The sequence below is a fragment of the Alternaria postmessia genome, assembly GCF_024291825.1.
Source record: "Alternaria postmessia strain BMP 2775 chromosome Unknown scaffold_70, whole genome shotgun sequence".
Lineage (NCBI taxonomy): Eukaryota > Fungi > Ascomycota > Dothideomycetes > Pleosporales > Pleosporaceae > Alternaria > Alternaria postmessia.
In genome coordinates, this window is record NW_026260143.1 from 109,313 (window position 1) to 136,651 (window position 27,339).

General features: G+C 51.7%; 10 protein-coding genes across 10 annotated transcripts; 5 read left to right on the plus strand and 5 right to left on the minus strand.

The window, feature by feature from the left end:
- Positions 1-145: 145 nt before the first annotated feature.
- J4E82_008562 (uncharacterized protein) lies at positions 146-2,417 on the minus strand (the record flags this gene model as incomplete). The annotated part of the gene is made up of 2 exons (XM_051734793.1): positions 146-333; positions 386-2,417. The coding sequence occupies 2 exons, from the start codon at positions 2,415-2,417 to the stop codon at positions 146-148; spliced, it is 2,220 nt and encodes a 739-aa protein (XP_051585478.1).
- Positions 2,418-2,769: 352 nt separating this feature from the next.
- GPI8 (glycosylphosphatidylinositol anchor biosynthesis) lies at positions 2,770-3,946 on the plus strand (the record flags this gene model as incomplete). Its single annotated transcript, XM_051734794.1, has 2 exons — positions 2,770-3,287; positions 3,343-3,946. The coding sequence occupies 2 exons, from the start codon at positions 2,770-2,772 to the stop codon at positions 3,944-3,946; spliced, it is 1,122 nt and encodes a 373-aa protein (XP_051585479.1).
- Positions 3,947-4,338: 392 nt separating this feature from the next.
- On the minus strand, positions 4,339-8,140 carry J4E82_008564 (uncharacterized protein; the record flags this gene model as incomplete). The annotated part of the gene is made up of 2 exons (XM_051734795.1): positions 4,339-7,868; positions 7,984-8,140. 2 exons carry the CDS (start codon positions 8,138-8,140, stop codon positions 4,339-4,341), a joined length of 3,687 nt encoding a protein of 1,228 aa, XP_051585480.1.
- Positions 8,141-8,912: 772 nt separating this feature from the next.
- On the plus strand, positions 8,913-9,941 carry J4E82_008565 (uncharacterized protein; the record flags this gene model as incomplete). The annotated part of the gene is made up of 1 exon (XM_051734796.1): positions 8,913-9,941. One exon carries the CDS (start codon positions 8,913-8,915, stop codon positions 9,939-9,941), a length of 1,029 nt encoding a protein of 342 aa, XP_051585481.1.
- A 601-nt stretch (positions 9,942-10,542) lies between these two features.
- Positions 10,543-11,913, minus strand: J4E82_008566 (uncharacterized protein; the record flags this gene model as incomplete). The annotated part of the gene is made up of 1 exon (XM_051734797.1): positions 10,543-11,913. The coding sequence occupies one exon, from the start codon at positions 11,911-11,913 to the stop codon at positions 10,543-10,545; it is 1,371 nt and encodes a 456-aa protein (XP_051585482.1).
- A 266-nt stretch (positions 11,914-12,179) lies between these two features.
- J4E82_008567 (uncharacterized protein) lies at positions 12,180-13,538 on the plus strand (the record flags this gene model as incomplete). The annotated part of the gene is made up of 1 exon (XM_051734798.1): positions 12,180-13,538. The coding sequence occupies one exon, from the start codon at positions 12,180-12,182 to the stop codon at positions 13,536-13,538; it is 1,359 nt and encodes a 452-aa protein (XP_051585483.1).
- A 1,335-nt stretch (positions 13,539-14,873) lies between these two features.
- On the minus strand, positions 14,874-18,659 carry J4E82_008568 (uncharacterized protein; the record flags this gene model as incomplete). The annotated part of the gene is made up of 1 exon (XM_051734799.1): positions 14,874-18,659. The coding sequence occupies one exon, from the start codon at positions 18,657-18,659 to the stop codon at positions 14,874-14,876; it is 3,786 nt and encodes a 1,261-aa protein (XP_051585484.1).
- A 200-nt stretch (positions 18,660-18,859) lies between these two features.
- Positions 18,860-21,833, plus strand: J4E82_008569 (uncharacterized protein; the record flags this gene model as incomplete). Its single annotated transcript, XM_051734800.1, has 3 exons — positions 18,860-18,873; positions 18,921-19,057; positions 19,108-21,833. The coding sequence occupies 3 exons, from the start codon at positions 18,860-18,862 to the stop codon at positions 21,831-21,833; spliced, it is 2,877 nt and encodes a 958-aa protein (XP_051585485.1).
- Positions 21,834-22,110: 277 nt separating this feature from the next.
- J4E82_008570 (uncharacterized protein) lies at positions 22,111-23,716 on the minus strand (the record flags this gene model as incomplete). Its single annotated transcript, XM_051734801.1, has 2 exons — positions 22,111-23,526; positions 23,585-23,716. 2 exons carry the CDS (start codon positions 23,714-23,716, stop codon positions 22,111-22,113), a joined length of 1,548 nt encoding a protein of 515 aa, XP_051585486.1.
- Positions 23,717-24,666: 950 nt separating this feature from the next.
- Positions 24,667-27,217, plus strand: J4E82_008571 (uncharacterized protein; the record flags this gene model as incomplete). Its single annotated transcript, XM_051734802.1, has 7 exons — positions 24,667-24,886; positions 24,934-25,100; positions 25,211-26,392; positions 26,442-26,552; positions 26,610-26,742; positions 26,791-27,015; positions 27,069-27,217. Coding segments are annotated over 7 exons (2,187 nt in total), but the record flags the coding sequence as incomplete, so codon positions are not given.
- Between the last annotated feature and the right edge of the window lie 122 nt (positions 27,218-27,339).

Here is a 27,339-nt window from a genome sequence, read left to right on the forward strand (position 1 = left end):
AATAGATCATGAAGTAATGGAGATTCGAATATGATGGAGCGACGAGTATGTCAATGCAACTGAGCCTGTTCAAATGAACACGTAAGATGTATTGAACATCAGGTTGCACCACAACCAACCTGATCTGACTAGTCGACGAACGTTCCTACAAATGAGGTACCTCTAAACTTGCCAGTAACAAGTTCACGATACTAAACAGTCCTTCGCCAAGGATCAACCCACTTGCAAGCACGATGATAGGTGTCTCGCTTCGACCCTTCCATCGCCGCCACCATAGACTGAGCAGGCCGCCTATTGTACGCGCCAACGTGAAAGATGGAGTGTTGTACATGCCTGCACGGTGAGTTAGTTGGTGAGATTTTGGAAGGGATGTGACAAGTCATACCGACAGCGACAGCGATTCCACCAGGCACGAAGTCGATCCACCATCCACTCAAACCCCTCTGCTTTCTGTTGTTGCCCCAAACTCTGATCATAGTACCTACGGCGAATATGACAGCCGCTCCACTAGCCCATTCCTTGACCATTGGCGGTAAGCCCTTGCCTGTCACCAATCGCGCAGTAAAGACCCACACGTATCCTGTCGGCACTTCGAACAGGCCACCGGGGATGGTGTATACGTTTGTGTACAGCTTGTATACAACAGCAGATAACACCGCACCGAATGCTGAACCGATCATCTGGCCCCAAAACTGCGCATTCGGCGCTGCGCCTAGCAGATGACCACACTTGAGATCCTGTAGTAGATCGCCTGCTTGTAGTGCAGCAGACTCGGAGATGGCGCCTGCAACAAGGTTGATAATGACCGCATTCTTGGCACCAGGCCCAGTGGTGGGCGTGACGAGCGCGAAGACGAGTTGAGTGAGCTTCGAGATACCAGAAACGGGGTTCAAATCTGTTTCGCCAAGTGCGCGGACACCCATAATGGATAGGACGAGCGCAAGTACGAGCGATAGCAGGGTAAGCCGAAAGGGAATGAGGCCTGGGAATGATATATGGACAGCAGCGACGCAAAGAACTAGCGAAGCAATTAGACCGATGATAGTGGTACGGTTCGAAACAAGATGCTCAGGCGGGGCATCCGGCTCGGCACCTTCAGCGAGATGTTGCTTGATCGCTGCCAACGGGTTCGCTGACGTGCCATCGCTGAGCTGAGTGTACTGTGGCTTGGATGTGATGTTCAGCGTGAATATCTCTTTCCAAGTATGCGATTGGAAATTTTCTTTTGCAGTAGGGTAATAAGCTCTTGCGACTGTGATGACGGGACGCAAAAGAAGCCACCCCAGGCTAACAAGGGAGTCCGCAAGCATAATGGCAAGAGATATCCAGACTATCCAGCCTTTTGATCCGTTTGTCCAGTCTGACACCGGCCCTGGAGCCCATTCTTTGTGCTTGGCAAGTGGTGAAAGGATGCCCCAGCCTATGATGGCACCGAGGAGCATATGAAGCGTCGTAGCAGGACCCATGATGATACCCTGACCCACGTACGCAGGCGAAGGGTTCAAAGTCCAGAGCCAGTTCTGCGCCAAGGGAAGACCGAAAACGGGTATGTCGTGGAGCTGCGGGATGAAGTACGATACGACAGTGTATAGTGCGGATCCGCCAAAAGAGATGAGCAGCAATCTGATCTTAGATCTCCAGTCCCCATCTTCTCCAAGCTCTTGATCTGGATCCTTCATGCTGTCGTCCATGGACGGCCTAAGATCATGCTCTTCCCGCTGCGCGCTTGAACCTTGTAGTAGGCCCTGTGCCTCCTCTCCGTCATCGAACTGGTCATCCCTATCTTGAATCCCTTCGCGTACCATCATCGTCTTGGACTTTTCATCTCCATGGAGCACCTTGATCAGAAGAGCAGTCGCAGTCCCACTCGGGAACTTTAGCTTCTCTCGGATAATCATCTCTTTCCGCAGTGGTACCGCAAACACAACACCAAAGAAGCAGATGCCCACAGACCACACGATCAGCTTCCATAGACTTATATCCAAAGGTCCGTTTTCTTCAGGTTTCAACAGGTAGTTCAGGGCAGGAATCACTCCTACGAATCCACATCCGAGAGGCATGGTGCCGACCGATCCCGCAACTGATTGAACCAAAACATTTTCAACCGGCGTAAATGGCAACTTGAGTGTCTTTGCAACGACCTTGAAGTATGCGAACCCGATCAGAGCAGAAGGCATAGCCATGCCAGAAACCCAACCAGTCTGCAATCCAAAGTACATATTCGAGAAGCAAATCACCACACCAATCGCCAAGCCTACCAAAACACCTCGGAGCGTAAAGTTCTGTGGCTGCGACGCCTGTTCAGCCAGGTACTTGCGGGCTCCCGATCTGCTGCGGCCGAGCGCATGATCATCCGTCTCTTCACCATGCCCTCCTCTTTCATTTTCCAGCGGTGCGGATCCCCGGTCTGGTGCCATCCTCGAGATATTCTGGAGCTGAATCGACTCAGCCAGCGTGCGGACGAGGAAGCATTCAAGAAGAGAAGAAGAAGATCAGGATGTCCAGATAGGAAGATAACGGAGCCCTGACATGGAATGGCGTGCTTGAGCATGTGCACGCGATGATGCAAGGTGATCGGCTAGCGTGCAAAGCTCCACACGTGATAGCCGGATATCATTGGCGGAGTGATTGCTTATCTCCGATTTGTCAGATGGCCAACACTCTAACGTGCATCGCGGACTGCTAGACTAGGGGCGCGTCGCGGGTCCGCATACCACTCCAAGCACTGTGCAAACCTCCCAGGGATCTACTATCAATACCGACTTCGCGATGAAGTTCTCCACCGCGCTTCTGCCTCTACTGGCAGCTCCTTTCGTCGCTAGCGAACATACATCCAACTGGGCCGTCCTCGTCTCGACATCACGCTTCTGGTTCAACTACCGACATCTCGCCAATGTACTCTCCTTATATCGCACCGTCAAGCGTCTCGGGATCCCCGATTCGCAAATCATCCTCATGCTGCCTGACGACATGGCGTGCAACCCTCGTAACGCCTTCCCTGGAACCGTCTACAACAACGCAGACCGCGCGCTAGACCTCTACGGTGACAACATCGAGGTAGACTACCGGGGATACGAAGTCACGGTTGAAAATTTCATCAGATTGATGACGGACAGAGTGGGAGAGGACATGCCGCGGAGTAAGAGGCTGATGACGGACGAACGGAGTAACATCCTCGTATACATGACGGGCCATGGCGGAAACGAATTTCTCAAGTTTCAAGACGCAGAGGAGATCAGTGCATTCGATCTCGCAGATGCGTTCGGACAGATGTGGGAGAAGAAACGGTATGTCCATTTCCTCTATCACACTCATAGACCACCCTGCTAATCAATGTCCCAGCTACCACGAAATCCTGTTCATGATAGACACATGCCAAGCCAACACCATGTACTCCAAATTCTACTCTCCCAACATCCTCGCAACCGGCTCCTCAGAGATTGACCAATCTTCCTACTCACACCACGCCGACAACGACGTTGGCGTCGCGGTTATCGACCGCTACACATACTACAACTTGGAGTTTTTGGAAACGCAAGTCCGCGATCCGACTTCCAAACTGACAATGGGCGATCTGTTCGACAGCTACGACGAGGAGAAGATTCACAGTCACCCAGGTATACGGTACGATCTCTTCGAAGGAGGAGAGCAGGCGGCACGGGAGAGACGAGTCATGGATTTCTTCGGCAATGTGCAGAATGTAGAAGTAGAGGGGAGGAACGAGACAGGATGGGTACGAGAGGCGGGAAGTGTGGTCAAGATGGCGAAATCGCATGACCAAAGTGTTGAGAACGTTAGTTCTGAACAGGTCTCACACAGTGCACGGAGAGAAGGTGCTTGGAAAGTGGATGAAGAGCAAGGGTGGACAAAGCAAGCCTACGGAGCCGCGGTGCTGGTAGGCTGTGCAGGCGTCTGGCTTGCGGGAAGTTGGATAGAGTCCATGTAGTGGATTGTAGAGACTTTCACTTTTCAATATTCTAACGTTAATGATACCCAGTACGAAGTAGTCCGATTGTTCTGAGCTGACTCACGTCACACCATCACATGTTATACGAAGCTATTGGCGAAGCACTTGATTGCTACTTTTCTACTGCACGTAGACCTCGCCAAGATGCAAAACTCAAAAGGTATCGTATGCCGTTCTCCGTGAGCCATGCTATGCACCGAAACTCCTCTAACAAAAATCAAAATCCCACTTCATTGCGATTTGAAAACCCACATGGCATCTTATCTCGCTCCATGATCTGTGAACTCCATGCTGCCAGCGAACAATGCTCGCAAAACTGTCATAATTCGGTGCTCTGACTCCGTCCTTGAAATACGCACGCTCCGACTCTTCTAGATTGGGTTGTAATCCCCAGCGCTAGATCCACCATAAGCCATCTCTTTGAAGCCAGCAGGGACAGTCCAACCATGCACGGCGCAAGCACGCATATACGCCTCGACCGCTTCGCCAACACCATAGTCCACTGGGGCACCTGCTTGTAGACGGGCGGGCTTGGGATCCAGGCTAGAAATAGCCATGCGGACCTGGAGAAGAACAGATTCGATTGAGGAGACCGCGCTCCAGCCATCGTTGGTAAGAAGCTGCATGCACATGGCACCACCTGCGGTGACGTGACCACCTCCACCTTGTTGGAAGCCGAGGAAGCGAGGTCGGATGACTCGGACAAATGGCGGGCTCATGGGGTAGTCCTTACCGAAACGCAGCTCCAAAACGATGCTCCTGACGTCCTTACTCTTCATGTCTTTTGCAAGTGGCAGAGTGGAATCGAATGAGTGCAGTTCCACTATCCACTGGTAGATGTTGTCCATCTTGTCTTCGTCGATGTGCCAGCCGAGTTCGTGCGGCGGCTCCTTGTTCTGGATGTCGATGATGTCTTTGAAGTCCTTCATCAAACGCCTGGTAGCAGCGGTTGTTGCCCATGCAGGCATCTGAAGCATCGGCAGTTTTGTGTAATCCAGGGTGCCAGGGACGTAGTCGGTGAGAGGCTTGCTAGATGATGACTTGCCAAAGATCTTCGACGAGAACGACGCTATCGAGGCCATCTTCGACTTGCCCTTGTCGCCCATAATAGAGTTTGGTGTGGGAAGAGGGTCAACTTCTTGGACCGACTTGTGTTCGTCATCAGCCTCGAAAATGATGCGGTCCTCGTCGAGAGTTGCAATACTGGCTCCGTCGTCATCGTCTTCAATTTCAATGGGATCGTACTGCGTCTTTCCAGAAGCTTTCTGCCGCTTGTGTCTCTGCGCATCTGTCAGCCAAGGTCCATTTGTAGGTAGGGTACCATCTACCCGGGTAGCCTTCGCCTTAGGACGTCGAGAGGCAGCAATAGCATGTAGCGGTATGACGAGATTACCCGTTACACCACGAGGCGTGCGGCTTGGGTCCTGCTCCACGCATAGAAGCGGCTTGTTGCCTGGCTCTGTGGTTGCTGCAGTGTCTTCGCGTGATTTAATGAAGAGATATCGTGTCTGGATCCAATCGAGCTGAGCAACCACTAGATGCGGAGTTTGGCTCACAAACTCTGCCGGAGCATTGACAATTTCATTGAGAGCCAAAGTCTGTTGGACCTTCAGCTCGCTCATTGTCCAGGAAATGCCACCGAATGCGGAGTAGCCTAAGCTAGTATGAACATCAGGAGCGTGGTAAACACCATGTCCATAGGCTCGACCGTGGGCAGTTTCCTTGAAGTGAAGTCCCTCCCGAATGATGGTGTGCCAGTTGTAAATAGGACTGCCATGCCATGCGAATAGAGTGGGATATTTGAGGCTAAGCCGCTGGGTTGTCTCTTGCACCGCATGGATAAATCGGCGCTCCTTGTCAGGAGCACCCATTGCAAACCGGAACTGCGCCCAACCTGCCATACCATATAGACGCTCCTCGGAACTACGACCATTTGATGCGTCTTCTTCGCTGTCGACCTGTAGAATGCAAGCCCGATTTGACGCGATCACCCAGCGCAGTATCCCAAGAACAGCGGGGGGTAGACGATCAACCCAAGTATTCAAGGTAGACTGTGACTTCCGCAGAAGATACTTCCTCATTTCTTGAACAGGTGGTAAGAGATCAAGCAGCGCCGCGATAGCCTGCGGCTTCTCTAGGGTACTCAAGTCATCGAAATTCTGGTTGTAGATATAAAAGCTTGCAGATCTGAACTCCGTATCTGAACCTGGTGGTGGAGCCGATACCTTCTGCTGTTGCGATGAAGCTGGGCGTGGTATAGCGTATGGATCGTTCGGAACCCCTCCTCCAATTACTGGGATGATAGGACTTGACACCTTTACAGCCGGGTAAAGTGACGCATCAATCACGCGACAATGTAGCGTCTTACTCGGGTTATCGTCTGTTCGAATCACGATCCACTGGCCGTTCGATACAGGACAGGTTTGCCTCGCATCATCGAATAGCATCTCAAGAGAGGCAGCTTTGAATCGCATACTCAAGGCGGCTGGTGGTGGTGTACTGGCTTGCGGAGGTACTGGTTGTGCAGTGTCGGCAGGGGATGCCCAGGTTCGTGGTAGTTGAACCTGGACATAATCCGTATCGTTGGACACTGGAGGTGGAACGGCCAGGCTGAGACCGGTAGGGAATTCCCTAAGCCTGCTTGCACGCGCACTAGCGTAACAGAAGCTGACGAGCAGGTCAACAACTTTCGGCTGTGATAAGATCTCATGCTCGATACTTGGGCCGAAGCCTAGCGACATATACTGATATAGACATAGCGGATTGTCACAGACATAAGGCTTGATCGCTTGTAGGTCGTCGGGCATCCTACTGAAGCAGATCAGACAGAACTCGGTACATCGAACAAAATGTCGTAGCACAAATTGCATCCCTACAAGCGGTAGGGAGTGCTCCTGGCCAACCGAAGAGGTAATGTGGTCATCAGTAACAATCTTTGGCCACGCATCACTAATCCGCTCGTCTTCGTAGTACTTGTCTTGCGATGCATCCTGATCCGTAAGTGATGCGTTCAGGATCTGGTCGTTGTAAAATGACTCGGAGCCTTGCCATGGCATGCCTCCGTAACGATACTTTAGGAGCATGTGGAAGCGCTGCTCTAACAGCTCGTTTAGAGGTTGTGAGATGAATGAGTTTCGAAAGCCTTTGGGAAGTCCTGACGAGATATTCTGGGAGTCGCCTTGCGAATCTTCCCGTTGCTTCTCTTCATCCTTGCTCAAGATTGTGAAAGCTGATATCGCTTCTTGCATTGTTGGCTTATATGTCGTACAAACGCCGACACGGATACCGAAGCTTCGTCGAGCTTGCTGCGCATCGTAAGACCTCAAGTCGTCCATGCTCTTGTATCCTGACGAATATTGGAAGGCTGCGACGAGGTACTCTGTCGGCTCAATTTGCCATGCTTGCATAGCCTCTTCCGAGATGCCGAGTTTGGAGATGCGGATAGAAAGAGAGACAAAACAACCAAGGCCATCCATCAAGCCTCCAAGATGTCCAACCTTGAATCCTTCACTCTTGGCGATTAAGAGATCACTCCGGATTCGTTGTCGGAAGGCAGATGTAGCTTCCGTATGGCCACCACCCTGGAATGCGCTACTACCGTTTGCGAGCTGCGGTTTCGGCATCATGTCTTCGTCACCAGGAAAGTACTCGTCTTCTTCTTCTTCTTCTTCTTCTTCGTCGTCATCCTCGTCGAAATCGTCAAACTCCTGTGAGTCGAGCATCTGCTGGTCGCCATCGCGGTCGGTTGATTCCAGTCTAGTAGAAACTAGCTCAAGAATCTGAGGAACGGTCTTCCCAAAGGCAGCATCGGCGATGTCGCTAAGGGCGGCAGCGACACTAGCAGAGGCATTGTCGGCACCGAAGATCATGCAAGTGTGGCTAGTGGGGTAGTCGGATACTTCTGTGTAGTTTGTCAGCTATGTTCGACCAAGGCAGCGTAGGCATGCTGGTTGACTCGATCGGACCGCTGGAGGTGCCTTGCTAGTCGTTCGAACGCCGACGAGAAAATGACATACCTGGAACCAAGGCTGAGATCTCCAATTGCTCGCCATCTGCAATGCACATGAATGTGAACTCGCCGTCGTCGCCACCAGCGCGTACATTTGAGATGCCCGCAATCGAGACGCCATCCGCGGCCTTTTGAAGGTCGGCCTGGAAGTGCCGCCTCGGCATGTTGGCGCGCTTTTGATAGCTTGTCAGGTACTGGGAGCCAACAAACTGGTGTTGTTACGGAATATTTGGCGTTGTTGCAGGTGCGTGTCGGATTGAGGCCGGTGGTTGAGCGAGCGGGCTGCGGCGCAGTGCAGATCGGTAGTAACGCGGAAAGCTTTAATGTTGTAAGTCTTGAGCAGCTGTGTATTACGTTGTAAATAGGTGAGACGTGTTGATAATCGTGCTTGACGCAATTTCCCTGTTTGTGCGAGACAGTATTCACGGAAAGGCTCAATCCAGGCAATCACGCCCAAGCCAGCGATGAAGTTGTGTAAGAGAAGAAATAGAAAAGCCAGAGCGATTGGCGGCCCTACCTGAGCTCAGATTGCTTCTACAGGTTCTTGGCAGACTAGATGGCTTGTGAGACGCTGCCTGGCGTCCGCGGATATCAGTCAACGAGAGAGGTGAGGGTGCAGGATGGCGCCTGTGTTGCCTGGAAAGTGGAGCTTGACTGAGCCACCCAAACGCAGGCTGCAGCTCGCAGACGAGCTCTTCCAAGGACGACTAGCTAGTCATTCAGCATTCACCTCTGATATCATCGACACAATGATTTCCTCTAATGAAGAATTGCAGAGTCAGAAGAAAGACGCACTCCAAGATATGGAAGATGCCGTCATAGCCCCTCCCCCACAATTTAGCTATGCGGGAGGGAAACTAAAGGTTCCGAGCGTTCGGCTATTCCCTGCAACATTCAGGAACGCCCGCGACATCTCCTAGTAATCCCGCGATCGCCATGGCCGTGTCTGAAGGGAAGACGACGCCCAAATCAACACATGTATCTGATCCCGCGCTTGCTCCTTTCCTCGAGCCGCGCTTCGATGCCGCCGAACACCTCAACGCCACGCTGCCTTCGCTATCGCTAGCTTCAAGGCCAAAATCGAGTAATGCCGTCTCGTTAGCCGACCTCTCTTCGCAGACACAGGACCTCCTCTCACAGCTCAATGCGCACACGACGCGATTATCGGCCATCTTGACACAGTTGACCGATGACATCCTACGGAGCGGTGGGCGGTTGGCGTACGAAGTGGAAGTGCTGCGTGGAGAGGCTTTCGGGCTTACTGAGACGTTGACAGATGGGCTGAAGGGCGATGTCCAGAAGTTCATACCAGGCGGGATCTCGATAAAGACAGAGTCAACCGGAGACGAGCTCAAGAGCCCTACTACATCGCAGACAGATGCACCGGATGCGCAACCGTCACAGCCAACGCTTGAAGAGCCCGATGAGACAACTCCAGAATACATCTCGGACCTCCGCACCCTCGCCACAGTCCGCTCGCGTCTCGAGACGGTTATCAAGGTCTTCGGCGAGGCCATGCACTGGTCGATACCACCGTCCGAGGTTTCCCTAGGTGCTTCGCTCATCAGCGTTTCCGCCCCCGAGCCTGGCACAGACAGCGCTTCGCGCGAACAGAAAGGCAAGGAATTTGCTGCCTCGCTACGAACCGAGATCGCCGACCTTATCACCGGCGACCCAGAAGGTGGCATGGAGAAGGCAGAGATAAGGATACAGGCTTTGAGAGACCTAGCGCAGGTCTGGAAGGGCACAGCAGAGGAGAAGGCGAGAGCCAAGTTCGTGGAAAGTCTGGTCAAGCTGGCAGAAGACAAGCAAAGAGAACTCGATAGAGAGAAGGAGAGGAACAAGGACCGGGGTCAGCAGAGGCCAGGCCGGAGTGGTAGTGTGCCAAAGCAGCAGCAACCTCAACAGCAAAGAGGCGGTGGGTTCTTAGAGAATCTTCAAAGGATCCGAGGCCTTGTGGAATGAAGAATGCATGCCCTCGCTCATTGTAGATCACTTCTTGAAATGTGCCATCACGTGAATACGCGTCAAATCGTGTTGATGTGAGAAGCGACTGCGTTTACCAGTACGTAGATGGATGGCTGGTGCAGTTTGTTGCGCTAGAAACCCCTTCTGACTCGAACCGCATGGTTATGGAACCTATCCACATGTGCAGGGCATTGTACACTCTATCAGCGCATCACATAGCTTGTACATCGAAGGTCCAGCTCAAGTCGTGCAAAACGTCTCTTTTCATTCAACGTAATCTCGTAGAGTACAGAACAACAAAGCCCAATGGCGCACAAACATCCTCCACAACAAACATGCCTCGCCTATCCCAGCCCTACTCCTAGGCTACGACGGATCCCCCACAGGAGTCAACCCTTGCGGGAACTACGACCGTGGGTTCACCTTAAGCTCAAGAAAGAAGGCAGAGGGCGGATGCGGCTACCAGAAAAGTACAACAAGAAACGCAAAAACAAAACATTGTCGAAATCCAACACGTTCAAACGCCTGTCCATATGCCGGGGTATCATAAACGACCGAACTCCGAAGTACTCCAAATCTCACTAAACGCGTAGGAGAATCAAATTGAGGGGATAGCCTCCAAGACGGCCATCGCACGTTGTCCCTCTGCTTCAAACGCCATGATTTGTCTCTCGCAGGCCATGCGCAGTTTCTCCTCGCCTCGCTTCGCGTTGTAGAGAACCCATTGTTCGATAGTCATAGACTTCTCATGATCTGTCAGACCTGCAATGACTGCGTCGTAGGTCTGTTCAGGTGTGGAGCCAGCGGTCTCGATATTGTCCAGTCCGGCATCGATGAGAATGTCCTGCATTAGACCCTGGGCCTCTCCCTGAGAAGCAAACAGCATGTCTACGTCGGCAGGCTCCCAGCCATGAGTGTTGCCCATATCGTCAGCTTCGCTGTGGGGAGGTGGTGTCCTCTTAGGAGTGCCAACCATGAGATCAGCGGGAAGGCTTGACATGTCGAAATCTGAGTTGATGTTGTCATTCGGCTGAGTCGGTGTCTTCTTAGGCGTTCCAACTGGCAGGTCGCTTGGGAAACTCTCGATGCTCGAAGATCGAATGCGCTTCGGTGCTGGTTGTACAACCTCGGAGAATTGTGTGTCATCCATAGTATCGCTCATGCGCTTCTTGCCACGCGCAGGTTGCGGGGCCACCTCAGAGAGTTCTGTGTCTTCCATAGCATCACTTGTGCGCTTCTTGCTGCGTGTGGCCTTCTTGCTGGTAGTGGACGCGGTGGATGAGCGTGCTGACGGACGCTTAGCTTTCGAGGCGCGCTTGCCTTTCTTTGCGACAGGAACGGGTGGGTTGTAGATATCGGAGAGGGTATAGAAGAGACACTCGGGTGAGCGTTTACGGTGCTCTTGGTTCGGGTCATCGCCAATGTCCCAGGCGTCTAACGCCAGAGAGCAATATGGACATGTGACGCCGTCTGGAGTTTCGTCGGAAGGGTCATAAAACCATCCAGCGGCGACCATCTGGTCTACTGAGGGGTAGCCGGCGCTAGTGTCCAAAGGCCACATATTGCCAAACGTGTCGCGACGCGCCGCCACCATCGCGTCAGATGTTGGGTCCTCTTCAGTCCTGCCTGGATCACCGGCACGCAGGCGGATACAAGCGATGACTGCAAAGCCGCAGCTAGGTGAGTGTGTAGCGTGCTCATAAGCGGGAATGTCTGACTCCTCCCAGCCGTCGAGTTGGCACTCGCAGCTGAAGCATTGTACATTGTCTGGGCTGGCGGTAGTTGGCCTCCAGACAAAACCAGCAAATGCAAGATCTTGTGCCGAGGGTGATGAGAGTGGCCATGCGGCTGCTTTTGACTTTGTACCTGCCTTTTTTGACCTGCTGCTTGTCCGTCGCGTCTTGGTTGTCGTTGCTGCTCCTCCAAAGGTCGCGAGACGCGCCTGGAGTGATGCCAGCGCGGCGTCCATGGTGTTTGACTGTCGTGAAGATCTTTTATGATGTTCTTATGTGCTTTTTCCTTATGTTCCAAGAGCAGCGGCTGAGTTACCACGCAAATAAAGTGTTGCTGATGTGGAGTGGTGTGGGATGGGTGGGTTGAGAGGAAGTCGCGTCTTTACGCGGTAAGAGGGACCGGCGCAAACATCTGATCGCCAAGGCTCGTAACGGAAGCAACCGCGCTTACGTCATCCACCCTCTCACTTTGCGCAACCTCAGGCATCGACATCTATACAAGATGTATTTACGCCAGCCAATATTCCGGATAGCGTGGTGCAGAAGGCCTCTGGCTCAGGTCAATCGCCGTTTCATCTCATCCGAAAAGACTGTACCCGCCGACAAGCCGCATGCATTCCAATCGCTGCCTCCAGAGTGGGAGGATGAACCCCCTTCGCTGGAGGACTTTACACAGCTACCACACAAGGACTTTGGGAAGAACCAGCTGATACAAACGAATGAAGAATTCAAGCGATCATTACGAGGCATTCTCCGGCAATTTCCACCCGTCACCTATGCGTTTGCCTATGGCTCCGGTGTCTTCCCTCAGTCAGCTGCGACAGCTTCGCGCACGTCGCAATCCCCTCATCCGAACGCGCCCGAGGCGATACTCAAGTGGCAGAAGGGCGGCGGAAAGATGATAGACTTTATCTTGACACCTCGGTTCTCGCAGCACTTCCACTCGCTCAATCTGCGCGAACACCGAGACCACTATTCTTTCCTGGGGTCACTCGGTTCAGGGGTCGTCAGCCATGTGCAGGACAAATATGGTGCTGGTGCCTACTTTAATCCGTATGTGATAGTAAACGGAACTATGATCAAGTACGCTGTCGTCAACTACGAAACGCTCCTTCGCGATCTCACCGATTGGGACACCCTCTACTTCGCCGGCCGCTTACACAAGCCCGTCAAGATCCTCCACGAAGAGCCCAACCTCCGTGTCGCAAACCAACGTAACCTCCTCTCTGCCGTACGATGTGCGCTTCTTCTTCTTCCCGAGAAGTTCACTGAGAAGGAACTATATTCCACAATCACTGGCTTGAGCTATCAGGGCGATCCGCGTATGCAATATGGCAGCGAGAACCCCAAGAAGATTGACAACATCGTCACGCACCAAATACGAAACTTCAGATACCTGTACCACGACCTCATAATGTCACTACCAAATATCTTGTACGCTGACGACTCCGCGGTACGCACGGCTGGATGGATAGAAGACCAGGGCCTCGATCAGAAGATGTCACAAGACATGGATCCTGAAAGGCGCGCCACTATGATTAGGCGATTGCCCAAGAAGTTTCGTGAAAAGGTCTACTTCCAATACCGCGGCAAGTTTGGCATCTCAGGCCGCGATTATCAGGAAATGTTGGAAGCAAGCAAAGACGAGTCTTCTGGAGGTATAGTCAAGAAGCAGGTTGCTGGTGACTTCGACAAGCGGATTGCCAGAGAGAAGGACGTTCCACAAATGGTCACCAAGGCGATCAACCAAACGGTCAAGTGGCCTTCGACTGTGCAGACTCTGAAGGGACCTCTCACTGCGGGCTTCTCCAAGTCGTTGCGCTACCTGCAAGAGAAGAGGGAGAAAGCAAAGATGAAATGAAGCGGAGGCTGTTAGGATGTTGACGTTCGCTATTCAAGACATGATTTCCTTTGTACTATCATCAAAAGCGTAGAGCAAGCGAGTCAAAAACAGTATGTCTCGAACTGTAATCGCGTATAGCCGCCGTTGTGCATCTTACGGGTCAGGCTTTGTATAAGCGGAAAAGCGAACTTAGACTTTGTATACAATTTAAATCATCAACACACTTGGTCTGCCTAAATATCGAAAAGTTTGTTGTCGCCCGCCAAAATTATTACACGCTCCTGAGAATACACTGATTATTCTGCCATGCTCTCAGCTTGTTGAGGCACTGCTGCATGTTGTCTCCCCACCGTTCTCCACAATCTCCACTTACTGCTAACCAACTTTACCAAGGCCCACATCCACACCGTAATTTTGGACCTGGACGTCTTCAGATCGGTTTCATTTGTTTTGCCGTCTTCTTTTGACCCTCCGCACATAATATATTTAATTTGGCGATTAGTCATCAAATCACCAGTCTGATAACCGGCTCAATGGTGTAAGCATTCCCAACCATCAAGTCAAAGACCACGACTAACATCCAATCAGCTAGTCGCATGATTCCTGCTTTGGGTTCTCAAGCTTAAGTGCAGGAGGTCCCGGGTTGTAAGTTTAGAGTTCGAGTCAGGCCTCCATCAACCACTAACATGTGTTAGCAAATCCCGGTTGAGCCCTGATATATCTTCCTTTTTTGCTGGATTTTTGGGCTCGATTCAGATCTATAGTAGACAAAGAGCGTCAGGTCTATTTCCTTTTTGTAATCATGCACCGTATACAAGGGAAAAACCGAACAGGTATAGATATATTAAGCTTTACATGAAACTTTCAAATGAGTATATATACAGCTGCATATAGTGAAGCCAAGTGTTTGGAAACACACTTCTACTGCGATACAATACAGTGTAACTTAACAGCGTTGTGCCTGCGTCTTATCACCAGCACGTCAATCAAATCAACAACAAGCTTTACTTTGCAGCCTACATTATCCTATAATAAGAAAACTTATAACGACTAACAGTATTATAGTCTCCTAGGTTTTTAATCTATATCTATATAGCTCTTAATATACTCTTTTGTAGTAGGAAGGAGTACTCTTAAAAGATAGGTTTATTTTTTCTCTTTGATACAGAGCATGCGTCGTATGAGTGAAGTCTTGGTAGGTGATTGATAACATTGAAATCACATCGCCGAGGTATCTTGGTATCCTACAAAATCCAAAAACCCTGACCCAAAACAAAAGAACTGGTATCATCGCATTATATCCAATGTCAACAACCCCAAACGCCAAACACAATCGGTGTACTGAGCCAACACTCATCGACCGCGCCGCGGCCACTCAACCTCCAAACCCCCACTACGATCAATCTCCCTACCCTCTCTCTCATCTCTTCTTACACTCTCGCCCATAACGACAGTAGCAAGCCGCCTCAATACCTCCTGACCAGTGATTAGATCGCCAAGGTTACCAGGCGCGCAATCACCCATCTGGAGCCTCTTTCCAGTGACCTCAAAATACTCCTCTTCATCCTGCAGACTCAGAAGCTGCATGAACACGCTGCACATGACAACCAGCTCCTCGGTCATGACCATGCTGTAACCCCAGGCGTGGAACGTGGCGCCGACGTAAGGTAGGTTCCCGTTCCTAGAGATGAACTGTCGGAGGAGGTAGCCGTTGGTATTTGAAAGTGGCGTAGGGGGAACAATGGATGGACAGAAGAGCGCAGGGTGCTTGAGGTGCGTTGTGTAGAGTTTGTCGAGCGCCTTGTAGTGTGTCCTTGTCCAAGGCTCGATCTTTGGAAGTGGTGTTAGGCGCGAGATGATCGGATGTGGTGCGGGAGGAGGTGGTCGTGTAATGGTAGACTTTACGCGATCAAGAAGAGTCGGTTGTTCACGAGCGGCTACTTCAGGGCTGGCTTGCGACTGAACGCTGGAAGAAGTCTCTATTGAGTCGTCGACAACTTGCGGTCCGCTATAACGCGCCGATGATGGTGCGGGAGACTCGTTCGAACGCTGCGAAACCTTGGAGAGCGGCGAGGGCTTACGTGCTGACAACAAGCTCTGCTGGAACCGCTGCTGCATCTTCGGCGGACTTGATGCAAGCCTGCTCGGCTCCTCGGTGATCTCCGTGATTTCGTTCAGGGTCCGCTCTTGCGGCTCATAGGCGTCAAGGTACTCATTTGCTTCTTCGCGGACACGAACTATAGTAGAAGCTGTGTTACCCTCCATCTCCACGCGAAACTGTCGTTGATCGGATGCTGCAGAGATCTTGCTATCACCATCGACAATAGTGTGGAATGGTGAGCTTTGCGCAAGTGGTAGCGTCGACTCTTCAAACTGGATCGAACTTGTTGAGATATCGGCACTTTGAAGCTCTCTCCTCAAAGGACTGCTCTTTTTTGGTGAGCTCATTAAAGCTGGAAAACGAGGTGGTGTGTCAATGAATGGGTTCGTCTTTGTTGGCGGAGATGGCTTCTTTGTTGCCATCGGCGGCGAAGACTCTGGAACGTAGCTTTCACCTTGGTCAAGAAGCTCTTCCAAACTGACTTTCTCCTTCTCTTGTCGTCTCGGCCTCCGTTGCTCGAATCGCGATGGTTGCTTCTGATTGAAGACGTTCGGCATGTTTGACTGGAAGAATGTACCAGTGTCATCACTAGCCTCGCTCGCTGGACTCGACTCATCTCCATCCTGCATTGGCTTGTCTTCGGACAATGGCGTCACAACATCACTGCCTTGCTCTTCTTCTTCATCCTCTGGTTGGTCTAGAACTTCGGGCTCCGACTGTGCAGGACTGGGCTCCTTCTGTGGTTCTACTTCACCGCCGCGGCGGAGTTCGTTCGCCCTCTTTCGACGCCACTCTCTTAGGAGCTGGCCACGAGCCGGCTTAGTAGGGATGTTCTCTGTGAAGATGTCATGCAAAGATTCCTCCTTCTCTGCAGGCACTTCCTCTGGCTCAGCCGAAATCAACGAGCGACTGGCCTCCTCTTGCCAGATGTCGGCGAAGTCGTCCCATTGCGCAGGTTTCTTGGTCTGTCTTGCGGGCTGATCCTGCTGGGCTTCTTCGGTCACATTGTTTCTTGGTGATAAGCCAGGACGTTTCGCGGGAGGTGTGTCGACTCGCCAGCTCATCTCGCCCTCGCTTCTTGCTGGGCTTAACGGTACTTCTTCTTCCTGCTGCTCCTCCTCCTCCTCCTCCTCGGATTCCTCTTCTTCAACATTCAGATTCGGATATTGCACCTCGCCCTCCATAGGTGTGGGTTCTGCTGGTGCTGGCTCTGTTGATACTGGCTCCTCTGGTATCGCGTCATGGTCCTGGTCTTCAGGTGTAATAAGGCGTGACTGACGATACTTTCGTTGCGTTCGGAACACACCTTGTCTGGGAGCCATCGTGGGAAGACTCCTGATGGGGCTCGAAGGACCAGGCGCACTCTCTTCGTGTGTTTGTCCGTCAGCAAGCTGCTCACCAAGACGCAGACCTGCTTGAAGCTCTTTCCGGGTGCCTTCGCTGAAGCCTCGGAACAGGTCATCTAATGAACCGCGCTTCTGGTTGAGTGCCTGTTGAGAAGGTTCTGGCGTAAGACTAAGACGATTGGGATCCAATAAACCTTGCAAAGCTACACCAGCCGTAACCACGCGACCGAGCGTTGGCGTTTGTGACTTGGAACGAACGGACTCAAGAGCGGGCGGTGCTGATGGAAGATCGGCATCTACAACAGGCGTCACATAGCGCGGTAATTTTGGCCGTACAGAGTCAGCTGGCGCTGTAGAAGTTTCAGGTGGAGGTAGTGGGAGCTCTTCAGAATTCGATGATCCAGCATCATGCGTCGTGTCTGCGGACGGCCTTGTGTACTCATTCCTGAGTGACGACTTGACAGCTGGTGCTGCGGTGTTCTGTGCCTCTTCTGGTTTTGGCGGACTACGTGCTCCATTGCTAAGCAGTGTATCGAGTGATATCATGGTGAAGCTCTCGTTCTGAATGGTGGTATCGTCGACCATCCTCGTCGTGGCCTGGTCAGAGCCGAATCCTGCGGCATCTCCGTCTTCGGGTTCGTCGTCTTCGAAGGCTTGACCGTAGTCATCACCTGCGTCGCTGGAGTGGACGGAGCTTTCGCTGGGTGTTGGTAGGCTTGCGTGACCGTCCTCAGAGATATCAACATCGACATCGGCACCTTCACTGGTTGGTATAGGATCCCCGTCCTCTCCACTATCCGGTGTAAGAACGTCGTTTCCCTCCTCTTCTTGTTCGTCGGATTCCATTAGCACCACCTTGTTCGCATGCGGAGTGCCCTGTCGCGTCCGTAGATCCTGTCGCATGCTTCTTTGTATCGGCGAGCTTAGATTGGGTAGCTCCTCAGCGTGCATCACCGCATCGCTCATGGTCTCGGTAGTGGGGCCGGGGAGATCTGCGAAGTGTGCGCTCTTCCTTGAGGTCCCCGACTTCGAGCTTGAAGGATATACGGGCGTGACATCTTGCGCAGAGCCTTCTCGTGTGTCTGATGTCTCCGGCGGTAATTGCACGTTCTTCCTGGGCCGCCCTCTCCGCTTCTTGGGCGGTACATCGGTATCCACGTCGGCTGCGCTCGACTCTCCAGTCTTCATGTTCGTCTCTGGGGACCTAGATCGTGCGGCTCTCTTGACTGGTGTTCCCTTTCGCTTTGGCTTCGGGGTGGCCCCTACGTCAGACTTCCTGGGCCGTCCGCGAGGGCGTTTGACGGGAGATGACGCCTCGTGGTCCTTCAATGGTACAGTCGTTGTCTTCGTTCTCGTGACTCGCTTCACGGATGGCGACTCAGCGTTTACTTCGTCGCTTCCGGGCTCGGCCTGGACGGTGACCTTGATGCGCCAGGGGCTTGCGCCGCCCGCTCGTGGTGTGCTCATGATCATCGACTTGGTGGGCGAGGAGAACATCATCTCGGATGCCTCGAGTCTGCGGTTCTGCTTGCTCGGCGAGCTTCGCGCCATTGAATCTCTTGGCAAGGGTTTTCGTCCTGACATGGGGATGGAGCCGTCAAAGGAGATGGCCAGCGGATCCGGGCTCGAATCGTAACTACGGTCGGTATGGACATCGTCGCCTGCCGTTGCGCTTCGACCGCGGGGCGCCATGTCTTGGAGACCGTTCCGAGGGGTGTCTTGGATGTTAGTGCGATAGGAATGGTACAGGTGGGGAACAAACGTGCATCCGTCAGAATGCGGGACGGGCCACGCGACGTTGTCAGGGTAACTATCTTATCAACTCCCAGCTAGTCGCGACACCACGAACAAGGCAGCCTGCCACGCAGTCGTTTGCAGGTTATGGAGTCGCGATGGGTATTCATGGGTAAGCTGCGCATTCTGCACGGAGTTGGTCTGTACTAATTCTCGCAGTATCTACAAGGAGATCGGCCCGGGAAAGCGCGTAGCCCTCTCTAAGCTTGCTGTTGAAAAGTTCGAAGAGACTGGTCGTCCACTGCGCATTGCTATTGACACATCCATATGGCTTTTTCAGATACAGGCTAGCAAAGGTCAACACCCCCGGTTTCGCGCGTGCTTGAGTTATGCTAAACGTGAATAGGCGGCACGAACCCCGCTTTGCGCACCTTCTACTATCGCCTCCTGCGTCTCATCTCCCTCGCGATCCATCCCGTCTTCGTCTTCGATGGACCGAACAAGCCGCCCTTCAAGCGCAACAAACGCACTGGCCCGAACGTCGCCTCCATCCCCGAATTTCTCGCAAAGCAGCTGTTGAAGCAGTTTGGATATCCTATACACCTCGCGCCTGGTGAAGCTGAGGCAGAATGCGCGCTGCTCCAGCGAGAGGGGATTGTGGATGCTGTTTTGAGTGAAGATGTAGACACTCTCATGTTCGGAAGTGGCATCACGATACGCAACTGGTCACCAGAGAAGTCTGGAAAAACACCAACCCACGTCAACGTATACGATGCGGTCGAAACGAAGAACGGACCGTCAGGGTTGGATCGCGAGGGCATGATCTTGGTCGCGCTGATGAGCGGAGGAGACTACGTTCCTGAGGGTATACCTGGATGTGGTCCCAAGACAGCATGCGAGGCGGCAAAGGCAGGCTTTGGCGCAGACCTTTGCAAGATCGCGAAGAACGACTCCAGAGCCATGGCCGAGTGGCGAGAGCGCCTGCAGCACGAGCTGAAGACGAACGAGAGCAAACTCTTCAAGCGCAAGCATGGCGCTCTCAAGATCCCGGACGACTTCCCGCGGCTGGACATTCTAGGTTACTACACACATCCGGCGATTTCGAATCAAGCTGGATTGGACAAACTACGCCGGTCAATCCACTGGGATCAGGAGATCGATTTTTCGGGTTTGCGCGAGTTCACCCATGATGCGTTCGACTGGGTCAAGCTCGAAGGCGCAAAACACTTTATTCGCAGTCTAGCGCCGTCATTGGTAGTGCGACAATTACGCTTACGTGCTGGAAGCCTTGACCGGTTGCCTTCAAACGATATCCAGGCCATACAAGAAGACGAAGCCCTTCTCATCAAAGGATTACACGGCAAACGACAGCACCCAGTCACAGACAACTGTACTGAACTACGAGTCAGCTTCACGCCTATCGAGCTTGTGAAAATCGACCTTAGCAATGAGGATCCGGACGACGATGTGGAAATGCCACCACCCAGTTCCCAACAACCTGGAGGGGATGCAGATCTCGATGACGATGATCTGGAAGAGGATGGTCCCAAGAAGCGCGGACCTACGAAGTTTGATCCAGAGAAAGCTGCGCGGATATGGGTGATGGAGACCTTCGTCAAGGTTGGCGTACCACTCAAAGTTCAGGACTGGGAAGTCGAGCGACAAACGAAGCAGAAACCCAAGCGTGCAGCAACTGTGCAGGAGCCTGGCAATGCTGCACCAAAGGCCAAGGCTGCCCCTAGGCGAACGAAGACTGCTGGAGATCAACCCCAAGCTCGTATCGAAACCTTCGCCAAAGTGACCAAACCAGGCTCAAAGCTCTCGCGAGCCCTTGCGAAGACACAAGAAAAGACTGCCGAACCTCCTCTCCCTGTCCGGAAGCATGTGCCGCAGGAAGACGATGTGGTTAGCCTACTTTCTTCTTCCCCAGTGAGGGCTCAGGTCACAGTACCGCCACCACGTCCTGAACGCGAGAAGTCGCTATCTCCTGTTCTCCCAGACCTGCCTCCCAGTGTGAGCAAACGGAGAAGACGCGCACCGATCCAACGTTCGAAGACGCTGCCGGCCAATACCAGCAGTATCCTCGATCGGCCTTCTACACCACCCCTTCTGGATACGATAGAAGTATTGGACTTGGCGGACTCACCAGCGCATCCCTCTCCTTCTCAACTACCTGCGAAGAAAGCGAGAACAAGGAACACCAAAGCCGCACCAGCTGCAAGAGCGTCTCGGGGTGTGTCTGTAGCATCGCAAGCAACATTGGATGCATGGCGAGCATCGGTCACTCCGACTAAACGGCGAGGTGTGACACCAGCACTCGATGCAGCACCAGTTCCAGCACCACCAAAGCTCCGATCTCTATCGGAAGAAGCAGACTCGCTGGATTTGACCCTTTCTTCGCCGGAACGGTCAACGCGACATCAGCGAAGTAGCAGCGTACAACATCCCACAATAACGTCTACGACGCGTCCACCATTGACATTGATATCATCGAATGCGTCACACACCTCTACAGCATCCTCTACGTCTAATAAGAACAAGAGCATAAAAGATGTGTTTGGTGTATCGCGAACTCGCCGTACCTCGCCTCGTCTCAGCAAGACCATGTCAGCGCCTTCTGAAGTCGAATCTCTTGACCTCACATCGCCACGCCTTGTTCCAGCGAAGCCAAGATCAGAATCGCCAAAACATGATGCCCTGGATCTCACGTCACCAGGACTCCTCCCAACGAGACCAGCATCAGTGTCTTCAAAGGTCGATACGCTTGACTTGACGGAGCTCTCATCACCGGTGTTTGAACGCGCACCGGAACCTCGTGGGAAACCTGCAGCCCCTACACCAGCATCTCCCCCACCGACTCACACATCACCTTCTTCTCTCCGCCGATCACCGCGCAGCCACGAATCGACTTCACCACAATTGCCATCTCGAACGTCACCGCCAGCAGCATGGAAGACACGAGAGAAGAAAAAGCGAGCAATTGTTTTACGGAAAAGCATTGTCGGCGCCTGGGACTTTGTGGACGTGGATAGCCCTGAGAAGACCGGGGACAGTGTAGCGGGAGTTGTACTCAAGGGAAAAGATAGGCGAAAATGGAGAGAGAGTGCCGTAGAGGTTCTGGATCTTACATAGCCTTGGTTGGCTATGTTCTGAATATGGGGGTGTGCATTGGTCAGGCGATACATGTTTGGGTTTTTGGTTCTGTATGATGCATATGAAGCGCGGAGTTGCTGATATACCACCTTGAGTTATTATCTTTGAATTATCATTCTTGATTTACTATCTTTGAATTATTATCTTTGAGACGGAAGAAACATCGAAAGTTTCCAGACTGGCCGTAGTAGGGTGGGAACAGCCAAGCTTTTGGTCCCTGCATTCCCGAACTTTCGTCGCTCATTTCAGCCACGACTCAGCTTTCCAGTCTGTCATACCACTGCCCGTTACGAATGACCTCTCGCGTTCCGTTCTGAGTGAATACACGATCGGCGATGCTCACATGGTCCTGCACCACTCGAGATTGACCAGCGGTAGTAAGCAGGATCCGAAAGCGGCCTGCGAAAGACTCCTGGTGCCTGAAGAGGATTTGAAGAAAGCCATTGCACCAACTTGCGCCCGCTGCGAAAGTCAGATCGTTTAGGCCGTCTATAACGCATGTTCTGAGATGTGGAGTCGTTTGCAGGAGAGCCGAGAGTATCTTGAGAGCAATTGGCCAACTTTCATCTGATCCATCAAGCTTTTCTACTCGCGACTGAGCAACTTCGAACGTGTCGCCCTCGAACTCGAATTGCAAAAGCTGAGCGATCAGACTGTACATCATTCCGAGCAGACCGACTTTCTCGACGTCGCGATCTCTTGCAAGTGTCGCAAACCGAGGTCGCTCGCAGAAATGCGATATGATTGGGAGCTCTGCTGTCCATGCTGCGACCAGTGCATTCAAAGCAGCTGCGCGTGAGCCTGGTGTATCAGGCGGTGAAAACTCCAAGCTCGAAATCCATAACGTAGGAGAGCTTACTTCGTTCCCTATCCAATCGTGGAGTTTCGAGGCTACGTCGACCTCTGGAAGCCAAAAGCTACCGTCATTGAAGAGGGAGTGACCTTCAGTCCCGACAATATAGTGCTGTAGATCGGCAGCCAGTCTCCCTGCAGTCGCGCGATTGATCAGGTCGGGTGACCTTGTGTTTCCATCGAAAAGAGCAGGGAACTCGCCACGTCCAGAACTTGGTGCAGGTAGGACAGCAGAGGCTTGGATGCACATGCTCTTATGCAAACTCAACAGCAACTGCTGTGCTCTTTCCCCTGCGAATGTCAGGTCAGATGCATCGGGACTCTGGTGTCTTTGTCGAATCATCTCATCGCGCCGCTCTTGTTCAGTGCAAAAGATTTTTAGTCGCGCAGCTTGAGCAATGCTCTGTTCCCGGTACATCTCCGTAACAGTGTCATCAATCTCTTTTGCGGCCTTTACGTATCGGTCCCTCATCTTCTCATTGAAGCTACTAAAAAACCGCGAGGTTTTGCTTCTCATGTACCATTCTATGGCGTCGCGATAAAAGTTAAACACTCGTGCATAGAGCTCGGAGAACAACTTTCGTATGGCATGCGTGTGTAAGACCAGTAATATCTTGGCGGCGCGTGCTGCTTTTTCAGTGATTTCAGTCACTGTTTCCGAGATGGTATCAGCGATCTCGTCATGGCTGACAGCAGCAGCAATGATGAATTTAAGACTACCGCATAATGCAGATGTGTAGTCGTTCTGGGAAGGAAAGATCGCGAATGCATTCTTGTGGGCATCGAGTCCGCCACAGAGTCTCCGAAATCGCTGAGCAGACTAGTCGTTTGGTAAGTAAGGTACATTCAATCGCCTGCCGTCGTGGTTGCTATCTCACTTTCGACTGTTTGCTCTTCCATGCACTTTCAAGACCGTTCACATAATCACTTAGTTGAGTAAATCCGTAGACGTTTCTGCTTTCTAGGGCTTCGTTCGCCGTCATTCGAGCCGTCTTCCGGCTGAAACCCATCTTCACTAATGTTGACGGTTGTTCTGGTGTTTCAAACATCTGGCGTGTCTTTAGCAACAAAAGCCTAGCGGTCTCAGCCTCGTGAAAAAGAGCGTTGCTTTCACGACTGTCAGCCTCTAAATCTCAAGGTACGCACGTTTACACCGACCTTGGATTCTCATCCTGAAGCAAAGCTCGCATTCGCGCTTCCATCCGCGCTTCTGCGATGGCATCTTGCTCTTGTTGCGCACTGGTAGTAGCGTGCTCGAGCGTTGTATCGCCTTTCAGTTCACCTGTAAATCTTCTTACCAGAGTCAATCCTTCCTGATGCTCGACCTCATTTCTTGCAAAAGCGCCTTCAACTGACATTTTAGCAGATGTGAAAACAAGATTGAAGTCCAAATTACTTGACTATTCGCATAATACGAACGAGGCTATGCATACCCCGCGCTGTATTGGTCACGATCATGCAGATCGATCCTCCGCCCCCAAAGGCTGATTACGGGATGCATGCCATGTATCCACTCTAACGAATCGCAGCCTTTTTATTGTTATCCCCATGCCACTTTGTGTATTTCCAAGTGGGTTGTTTGCGCTCTCTTGCATGGTATATGCTGCCACTAACGCCACAACCAGGTTGCGGTGGATGTGTTTTAGCCGCTTACTACCCTTCTCATGTCAGCTCATGCAGACATTAAATACAGCGCACATGTGCCGGCCGGTGGAATCGATGATCTGACCCCGGTCCAGGCAGGTCAGTACCTGGTCAGTTCCCATCATATGTCAATGCGAAGTCACCTTTGATCCATTAAGCTCTTTTCAAAATTCGACGCTTTCCACCCAAAGCAGCCAAGCAACTATGCATTGATCAAATACCTGCAGATGTACCAACACTCTTGATTCGGGCTCTATTGGTTATTGGAGGCTGTTACTCGTTGAGAGCCATTCGGGTCTACCACCGGCTGCCCGCCATGGCAGCTGTAGAGATTCCTTCGCCGATTTCTATGCAAAGCATTCACTCACACGACACGATTCAAAATCCAATTCATACCTCAGAGCCAGTTGAAAACGCTTCAATCATTGACGTTGACAAAGATGTCTCTACCTTCACCGATGACGTGGGAGGTGTTCCTTCCACAGCAGCGACCTCAGAAGAGTCTCATGAGGCTGACAACATTGCTGATGCCGACAGTAAGAATTGCGAGTCCAAAAAAAAAAGAGATGACTGACAGAGCCAGTAGGCCACCCTTCTCCTGAGACCAAGCTTCCTAAAGAGAAGCACAGAGAAAAGATTCTCATGGAACGTCTTGGCTCCGCTATAAACAAAGGGATCGCAGCTAATTTCGACAACACCACTGACTTGGAGGTGGTGACAGACAAGAGAAGCGAGCAACGCTATATCAAAGTAAGATTCGGTGACTCAGAATTTTATGTTGTGCCATGGACAGCGTGCTACTCTTGGCGAGTAAGTCTCTTGTCGCCACATACTACGAATGTAGTCGCTGATTACTACAGGCCATGGAAGCACTTCTAATGGAGTGGTATCGCGAAGATGAAGACACTTTGCGTGACATCAGTAATGGCGACATCACCATCTTCCATAGAGTCAACGGCTATATCCATCCCCAAACATGGGAAGAGGTCATCGAACATGGTTCTCAGATTGACTTTTGGACTCACTCTGCGTATGACTCAGACAGTTCAGAAGATTCACATCCACCAGAAAGCAAAATGTACGAAAGTAGTGTGCAATATGTTGTCAACTTCCGACGAAGCAGGGCCGACGGTGAGGAGTACTTGGTCACAACGAAGACATACAAAGAACCAGTGGAATTTGAGGTTGCAGACAACAACGACAGACTACCTGCGTTACAGGAGATCAAGGATGTCTTGTCACCACATCATCAGGACACGGAAACAACCGGAGAAATCACCGATGGCAAGAAGACGAAGCTTGGAACCCATGATCGCGTTGTCGAGACAAGTCTGAAGATTAACTCTCAGTATCTGCTCAACGTTCTCAAATCTGTGATCACGTACACGAGTACTGCACCGGAGAAACGGATGAATAATCTAACCACTGGCCTATTTTATCACCCTTACCAAGATCTCTTCCATCACCTTCCAGACTTACTCGAATACAAAAATGGAAATTCGGCTCTCCGTAACAAGCACACCACCTTTTTCAACGAGAAATTTGACGAGCATCTGAACCTCCTGGATGATTACCTAAATTCGAAGTCCGGGGCGCCGACAGCGGAGTTCAATGCGCGTCTTGAAAGGAAGATACCCACTGTCACGTTTGCCACGTACTGGTTGCTGCTTAAGCCAGGGACTCAAGTATATGTTAGATACGATGATGGATCCCTCAATGCATTTATATTACAGAGGGTGGAAGGAGGCCCGTCTGAGCGTGGAGGAGAAAAGACCAACCGGAATTACAACATACTTGTATGGAATCTGATGTTTGATGGAAGAGTCATGTTGCCTGGCTTCCGCAACCTCGAAATCAGTGTCTTTGACAATGAACGAGATATCACTAGCCTCAAGGTTTTTCCAGCTCACTTCATTGATGACAACGACAATGGCAAATTGGAGGAGAGGCTTGTCGAGCGTGGCAAACGCTTCTTCACCTACTGTAAGGCCCCGGCGTTCCTGCAGTATACAGGCAAGAGCTCAGTGGCGAAGAATAAGACGGTAAAGCTTCTTTCCTTTATCTGTACGCGTTATGGCTGACTAGTGGTAGTACAAACGTGCTCGTGTCGTCGTCGAACATGCCTCTATGCCCTGGACCAATGAAGCCTTCGAAAAGGTCGACCATCATTCCCCTGACACATACTCAATTGCAGTTCGCGAGGTGACCCGCGCGGCGCGCTGCGAGTGTAAGGATTGCTGAACTTCTTTTGACTTACAGGAGAGGTACGATAAGGAGCCATTCAGCGATTACTTCGATATCATACCCAGTGAGACTGAAGTGCTTGAGCGCCAACAATATAAAATCATGGACTCTCACATGTATGCCTTTGTCTTGAAAGATCGAATATACGGTACGTTCTGAAACTCATACTGAGACATGCTGGCTGACTTCAACTTAGATCTACTGGATGTTGAAGGACTCGAACAAGCGAGCATGGCTGAAGACGCTATCAGTAGCCTCGTGATGGAAGACAACAACAAGGAGATGATTAAGGCCATTGCTCGAACTTACACCGATAGTGACCAATCTTCAAGATTCAGTGCAGACTTCATCCATGGTAAAGGTGAAGGCCAGATCATTCTGCTGCATGGCCCTCCCGGTACTGGGAAGACGCTCACAGCTGGTAAAGCTTCATTAGAGTGACCTTCTGGCAATGGAATGCTGATTACTCTATAGAATCTGTTGCTGAGTACACCAAGCGGCCTTTGCTCAGCATCACCGCAGCCGATCTGGGTCACGAACCTGAAGCGTTAGAGACGAGCCTCTTGCGCTACTTCAAGAGGGCTAGCGACTGGGATGCTATAGTTCTGCTTGACGAGGCCAGAGTTGCTAACAATCAATCCAAACTGATGAGACTGACTGACTGACTGATTGCTTGGCAGTCAGTTCAGTGTCAGTTTAGAGCTCTCGTCTTATCAGTCAGTTCAGTTTAGAGCTCTTAAACTGA